The sequence below is a fragment of the Onthophagus taurus genome, unplaced genomic scaffold (genome assembly GCF_036711975.1).
Source record: "Onthophagus taurus isolate NC unplaced genomic scaffold, IU_Otau_3.0 ScKx7SY_16, whole genome shotgun sequence".
NCBI lineage: Eukaryota > Metazoa > Arthropoda > Insecta > Coleoptera > Scarabaeidae > Onthophagus > Onthophagus taurus.
Genome location: NW_027248941.1, coordinates 1,049,435 through 1,057,244, shown reverse-complemented (window position 1 = coordinate 1,057,244; position 7,810 = coordinate 1,049,435). Strand labels below are relative to the sequence as shown.

Genomic DNA, 7,810 nt, shown 5'->3' with positions numbered 1-7,810 from the left:
AAATGTTGTATCACAAAATCTAATTTTCAATTTTTGTTTGAGCCGCCTGGTAAAATATTTTCATTAGCAGAGTTTCGAACCAACCCAATTTTATCAATAATTCAGCGTGTGAATAATAGATGGCGTTATTTTAAGCAAAATAGGGAATTCGAAAAATAAATAAAGAATGTTGTTGAAACAATTTTATTCATTTAAGTTGTATCTACAAAATAAATGGTATGAAATAAAAAATAATTATCAGAAACAAAAATTACTTACAATATTACTTATTTTCTTTATGTTCCTTCGTTAAAATCAATTAAAATTAATTAAAACCGTCTCGATTTATCATATTTAAATTAAAAAACTTACAAATATTAAAGAAAAAAATTGAGGTTATATTTCATAAACGTCAAAAAAAACATAACCTCATTTTTTTTCTTTATCATTTTTTAACTCAAATAAACAAATCTTATTCAATAAAAGTTTTATTAAACAAGAAAATTATCTTGTAAATGCTGGGAATAAATAAACAATAATCATCTTACTCATTTCTCTACAAAACTTCTTTACGAATCCTTTAAAAAAGTAAAGATTGACTCTCGACCAAATTCATTTCTTGGCTATTATTAGAAGTGTCTTGAGTTGGGGTATCGTGAGTTTGCGCATCGGTATTTTTGACGTCGGTTTCTCGTAGAATGGTCATCATTTGCGGTGAGTATTGCTCAACCTTTTCTAATAAAGTATCTGGATATCCGGGGGAATAATATCGTACAATTTCTTCGGGGAAACATGAATTTATTATTGTTATGTACTCTAATAAAGTTGAGCCGGGTTCTGCATCGATTTCTTGTACTTTACTTAATCCACCGCTTGTTACAAATAATCTACGCGCTTTTGCATCATTTGGAAGAACCTAAAAAATAAAAACTAATCAAATTAAGAATTAAAAAATTAATTCAATTAATATAATTAGATTAGGAATAAAAAAAATAGAAAACCATTTTATTAAAAACAGCATTTTTATACATAAAGCAGTGTTTTAATCTTTTAGGTTAGGTTTGTGTCAAAATTTGACATAAACATCATATGTCAAATTTTTTTTTAGTAATTTTTTTATTTTGAGGTTGTTATTAATTTAATTAATTAAGTATATTGGTATGATAGATTCGTTAAATTTTATTTTAATTAAACTAAAATTAATACCTAAAACTTTATTTTGATGAAATAAACTTTATATTTCTAACGAAAAATGAGCTAAAAAAATTTTTGTTAATGAAACGTCACTTGAAAAAGACGCATAAGAGATAGCGCCATCTGTTGGAAAAAGTACTAATTTCTCGTCATGTCAAATATTTTAGCGGAATTTAAAACCACGAATACAGCGAATTACTATTTGATTTCTTTTTTAATAACTTAAAACGCGACTAAAACGAACTTCTACGACGCAAATTTCGTTTTAGGTTTACTTCTAAAACCAAGTGAGTTAAATTAAATGTTTTTAAAGAAACGTCAAAAAAATGTCATTTAAAAAAGTGAGGTTACGTTGTGTTGAGAAAGAAATTAGAAATCACCATTTTCTAGCACAGCTTTAAACCACCACGGCCGTTTTCGAAGACATCGGCCGCCCTTGCCATCGCGGACTCTATAACATTAAAATCCCTAAGTTGGATCTCTACTCGTATTTTTCAGAATGGACAATTCGTGCCCTCGGGGGGAGACCGACGTCTTCGAAGTGACGAAGGTGACATTTTTTGACGTTTCATTAAAAAAAGTTTATTTTACTCACTTAGTGCAGCATCGTCGAAGATTTTCTTTCATATTACCGATTCATAGGAAGTCAACCCAACTCACAAGATACGAAATAACCAACTATACAAGATCTTACTTTTTCAAGTGAATTGAATAAGAAATAAGCTAAATACATTTTTTTTTATGAAACGTCAAAAAATGACACTTGAAAAAGACGCCTCGAAGGTAGCGCCATCTGTTGGAAAAAGTACGTTTGTAACTAACTTCTCGTCATGTCAAATATTTTAGCATAATTTAATAAAATTTAAATTAATTTGTAATTTTAATAACATAAAACATATACGAGTAACTAAAACGAACGTTATTCGTAGATTGGTGAAGAAATTAAAAAAAAATTAGAAAACTTTTTTATTAAAAACAGCATTTTTATACATAAAGCAGTGTACAATGATTATAATAATAACCCGAGGTGTATAACACGCGAAAAATGTATCATTTAAATTTTCAATTCACATCCCAATTAATTTATACAAATTTGTTTAGTGCATAAACTTAAATTTAACATTAAATGGAACCAACAAATATCCAAAAACGAGGTGTGTACCATTTTATTATTGTTATCCAGGTTATTATCTATTATTAAATTAGGTGCGGTTCTATTTGAACCGTAAAAAAGGTGCGGTTTTAATTTAATTAAAACTTTTTTATTTCTGTAACCTTGAAAATTAATGTTAAAATAATTATTCCGACTCGTTATCCTGTTTAATCACGTTATAATTCGACTTTTTCGTTTTTAACATTCTCAAAAACGAGCCGAGCGCGAAAATCGATCTTCGATGTCGCTGGAATATCTCCGAATATAAAGTTTCCCTCAATACTTTTCGATCTAAATCGGTCGTTTTTACGTGATTCGGAACATTTTTGCATTTACAATCCATTTTTAATTAAAAATTAATTTGAGGTTATCTTTTTTGGTGTTTTTTTTTTTAGTAAATCCAAATCAATCCAATTACTTTTCTTCTTACAAAGCTTAATAACAATTTTTTATTTCTGATTTAGCTTTTTTATCTTCTTGGTTATCTTTAAGGATTATTTATTTCTTTTTTTAGATTTTCTTTTTGGGCACGGTTATATCACAGAAGTTGATTTTAATTTTTCAGCGCGTCTCTTACAAGCTTTTTATACAACTGAACGTAAAGCGCATTCGCAAAACTTTTTAGCGCACTTCTCTTTTAATCCCTACTGATTATTTCACGCAGGTGATTATAATACCGCCCGTAAAAAGCCTCGTACACCTCGTCAACATCGATTGAAGTCACTTTTCCTAACCTCGCTTTCCCTCGATTCTTATTATTATCAATATTTATATTTCCAATCGAATCAAACAACTTTTTCAACGCTTTTACGTCCTCCGCTTCTCTTATCTCACGTATTTTCTTGCAAGCAAAGTTCTCGCTTGTTAAATTCACCACATTTAACCTAAAAAAAAGAGAATTAATAAGACAAGATAAAAAGTTAACCCAATTTTTAACCTCACCTAACATTTCCTTCAGCGTTTTCATGTTTCGAACTTATACTCGATTCAGATTTAGACTCCAACAATTGCGGCGATTCATTTAACCTCTTTAACGAGAATCGAAGGGGCCCCGAACCCGAGAAAACGTTGCTTCTTGTTGGGTTGGTGACCCGTTTTCCGCGCACTTCCAGGAGTTCAGCGACGCCCGCCGAATCACTATTGTGCATCGTCGTCACTGCGGCACTTGAAACACCAACATTTTATTTCAATTTCGTAATATCACTCGCGAATTCACCAGATTCGCAAGAGACGAAATCGAAACGCGAAAAAACGCCGAAAATCAATAATTTAACGCGCACACTCAGTAAATAAATGAAATAAATTAAACATAACCTCACCAAATTGACCCAAAACGCGTTTTAACACGTTCTTGGGGCCATCACCTCATCACTTCCATCGAAAATCGGTTTTAAACAATCCAACATAACCTCAATTACGTAAAATTGAAGTTGGTACATTTTGTGGCCACATCACTAAATTGCACTAAGTTTATACGAAAGTAATGAGAGTTTTTTACTAATTAAGAACTTGCAAAATTCAACTTGAGCCCATTTTAACGAGAAAAATCGTGTTTTTAAAACTTTTTAAACTTGACATTTGACGGATTAAAATTTTGTTGGTGGCGCCATCTATGAATTAGTAACTAAACTTTAATTAAAATATAATTATAAAATAATTTGAATTTAAATTAAATTTAAAAGAAACTCATTTAATTAATTAATATTTAAGAAAAATAATTAAAAATAAAAAGGAATACCAACAAAATTAAATAAAACCTTACTGAATTGACCCAAAGCGTATTTTAAAATGTTCTTAGGCCAAAATCGTTTTTAAATATAAACGAACATAACCTCAATTATATAAAATTAAAATTTCTAGGAATTAAGAACTTGCAAAATTTAATATGAACCCATTTCAAAGAGAAAAATCAAGTTTTAAAAATTTTTTAAACTTGACATTTGACGGATTAAAATGTAATTGGTGGCGCCATCTATGAAATTGTAACTAAACTTTAATTAAAATGTAATTATAAAAATAATATGAATTTAAATGAAATTTAAAAGAAACTAATTTAATTAATTAATATTTAACAAAATTAATTAAAAATAAAAAGTAATATCAACAAAATTAAGTTAAAAAACTTAATCTATCGATTAAATAAATGAAATAAATACAACATAACCTTACTGAATTAGCCCAAAACATATTTTAAAATGTTCTTGGGGCAAAATCGTTTTTAAACATAAACGAACATAACCTCAATTACAAAAAATTAAATTTCTATCAATTAAAAACTTGCAAAATTTAACATGAACTCATTTTAACGAGAAAAATCAAGTTTTTAAACTTGTCATTTGACAGATTAAAATGTTATTGGTAGCGCCATCTATGAAATTGTAACTAAACTTTAATTAAAATGTAATTATAAAAATAATATGAATTTAAATTAAATTTAAAAGAAACTCATTTAATTAATTAATATTTAAAAAAATTAATTAAAAATAAAAAGGAATAGCAACAAAATTAAATAAAAAAAATTAATTTAGCACCATCTATCGATTGAACAAATGAAATAAATACAACATAACCTTACTGAATTGGTCCAAAACGTATTTTAAAATGTTTTTAGGCCAAAATCGTTTTTAAACATAAACGGACATAACCTCAATTACATAAAATTAAAATTTTTAGCAATTAATAATTTGCAAAATTTAACATGAACTCATTTTAACGAAAAAAATCAAGTTTATAAAACTTTTTAAACTTGTCATTTGACAGATTAAAATTTTATTAGTGGCGCCATCTATGAATTGGTAAATAAAACGTTAATTAAAATTTAATTATAAAAATGATATGAATTTAAATTAAATTTAAAAGAAACTCTTTTAATTAATTAATATTTAAAAAAATTAATTAAAAATAAAAAGGAATAGCAACAAAATTAATTTTAAAAAAATTAATTTAGCGCCATCTATCGATTAACGAAATAACCTTACTAACCTTACTGAATTGTCCCAAAACGTATTTTAAAATGTTCTTGGGGCAATCGTTGAGAAGGGGTTCCAAAGCGGAAAGCATCAAGCATTTTTGTAGGCATTGTTTTAACGCAACTTTACACTTGTACTTTAAATCCTCGGAGGAATTGTAAGCTAAATACAAACTGAGGAGTTTCGGGAAAACGCCGGCAGCTGCCACAGCTTTGGAATGCTCCGGGCTATGTTTTCCAATTTGCCCCAAAGCCCAAGCCGTAACGCACAAAGTGGCATCATCCTCGCTTTCATCCAAAATCGTTTTTAATTGGATGACACCTTGACAACCAATCACAGACATTGCTAAGAGATCAGAATGTCCTAATGGAACAAAAAATTGTTTTAATTTATTTATTTAATGCAAAATAAAAATGATTAACCAGAAATGTATCCGCAAGCTGTGATGCAAGGGACTTTAGACTCCTCGAGGCTTTGGGCCATGTACTCAATAACAGCTCCAATTCCCCCGGTGTTGACCACCAATTGGGTTAGCTCCAACGAGTGCTTTACAACATCTCGCACTAAACAAGCTGCGTTTTTTCTTACAGCCGGGCAAGCATGCGCCATATGAATTAAAACGTTTGGGAAAATCTCTGCTTCAACTACAACTTCTGCTAAATCATTCGAATGCTTTGCAATACAACCTTAAATAAAAAATTTTAAATAACCCATAATAAAATAATAAGCTTTAATTACTTAATCCATGCAATACTTGTTTTTTTAATTTCTCATCAGGATTATTTAAATTTTTAGCAAAATGGGGTACCGCCCCTGCATCAACGACACTTTGCGCAAGCTCAATTGAGTGCTTTGCAATATCAGAGAGAGAACTCGCCCCAATTTGCTTCAAGGTTATCTCTGGCTCTTGGAGGCAAAGCACCAATAATGGTAAAGCCCCTGTGTCGACGACGCTTTGGGCTAAACTCGGACTGCCCCTTGCAATGTAACCCAACGCCCAAGCTGCGTTTTCTTTCACCATAGGCTCAAAATCCTCCAAACAAATTATTAACGCCTCAAGACCTCCAGAAGTAACCACAGCCATAGCCATATTTGCGTCATGTTTGCAAAGCGAGCGTAACACAAAAAGAACAGCCTTTTTGTGGTATTTCTAAAATTAAAATAAAAAAAAATATTTATAAAGAAATTAATTATAACTTACATTTTGTTTGTCAAGATCGTGGATTAAAACCGGCAAAAAATCTTGGTTTAAAATCTGTTGGGCGATTTTCGGGTCATGATTAACTAACCGCCCCAAAGCTATAATTGCGCATTGCTGGATTTGCATGCAAATATCCGAGATTAACGGCCGAAGTAAATCTAAAATTAAATTTTTAAGTTATTATAATGTAAAAATTGGACATAACCTCACCTATAACCCGAGCCTGATTTAAAATTTCAACGTTTTGAGGCCGAATCGCCAAATCCGCCACCGTTTGTACAAAAGCAATGCGAGCCTTTTGGTATTGATCGAAAACTTGCAAAATCGACCTCGAGGTCATTTCAACGAGAAAAATTAGATTTTTTAAAACTTTTCAAACTTGACATTTGACGGATTAATTTCTTTTGTAACGCCACCTATGAGATAGTTACTAAAGCTATAAATAAATTGAAATAAAATATAAATATAAAAGAATATTAATTTAAAAGAATATAAAAAAAAGGATTTTTTTTTTAAATCAATTAGTATTTAAAAAAATTAATTAATAAAATTAATTAATAAAATTAATTTTAGTTAAAAAAAAAATAATAATTCAGCGCCACCTATCGGTTAATACTCAAAGTTTAATTAATCAACTTTGAACCGAACGTTATTAATAATTTCTCAACGTTTAATCAATTTGTAATTAATAATTATGGTTTTACGAAGTATCATTACCAAAAGGGTCTTAATTAACATCCTTAGAACACAAAAAGTCGGTTATAAAATCGATTTTCTTAAATCAAGGTAAACATAACCTCATTTTTTTTTAGGTTAACTTCTCAAACGAAGCTAATATTCCCAAAAACGTTTTAACCGGGGTTATTTCAGCCGATAAACAACCAGAAAATGGGATAGTTTATGACAAAAAACCTTTTAAAATGCGTTTAGAAACTGGTAAATCACTTTATAATAATAATACGTAAAACATGCTTTTTCTTTATGATTTTGATAGAAAAGAAATATTCGTGGTGTTTGTGTGGGAGGTCGAAGAATCAGCCTTTATGCGATGGGACCCATAAGATCCCACAATTAAAAATCAAACAAAAATAAGATAACAAATTGTTATTGTTGAAATTGTAAAAAATGATTTTAGGACGAATCGCCAAATCTGCCACCGTTTGTACGAAAGCAATGCGAGCCTTTTGGTATTGATCGAAAACTTGCAAAATCGACCTCGAGGTCATTTCAACGAGAAAAATTAGATTTTTTAAAACTTTTCAAACTTGACATTTGACGGATTAATTTCTTTTGTAACGCCACCTATGAGATAGT

General features: G+C 29.6%; 2 protein-coding genes across 2 annotated transcripts; both read right to left on the bottom strand.

Annotated features, from left to right (window-relative positions):
• Positions 1-167: 167 nt before the first annotated feature.
• On the bottom strand, positions 168-6,936 carry LOC111417046 (sperm-associated antigen 6-like). The gene is made up of 6 exons (XM_023049207.2): positions 6,707-6,936; positions 6,497-6,654; positions 6,034-6,445; positions 5,718-5,981; positions 5,309-5,658; positions 168-895 (listed from the first exon to the last, which is right to left on the bottom strand). The coding sequence occupies exons 1-6, from the start codon at positions 6,834-6,836 to the stop codon at positions 560-562; spliced, it is 1,650 nt and encodes a 549-aa protein (XP_022904975.1). The 5' UTR covers positions 6,837-6,936; the 3' UTR covers positions 168-559.
• LOC111417048 (uncharacterized) lies at positions 2,669-3,918 on the bottom strand. Its single transcript, XM_023049210.2, has 2 exons — positions 3,269-3,918; positions 2,669-3,210 (listed from the first exon to the last, which is right to left on the bottom strand). The coding sequence occupies exons 1-2, from the start codon at positions 3,472-3,474 to the stop codon at positions 2,964-2,966; spliced, it is 453 nt and encodes a 150-aa protein (XP_022904978.1). The 5' UTR covers positions 3,475-3,918; the 3' UTR covers positions 2,669-2,963.
• Positions 6,937-7,810: the final 874 nt, after the last annotated feature.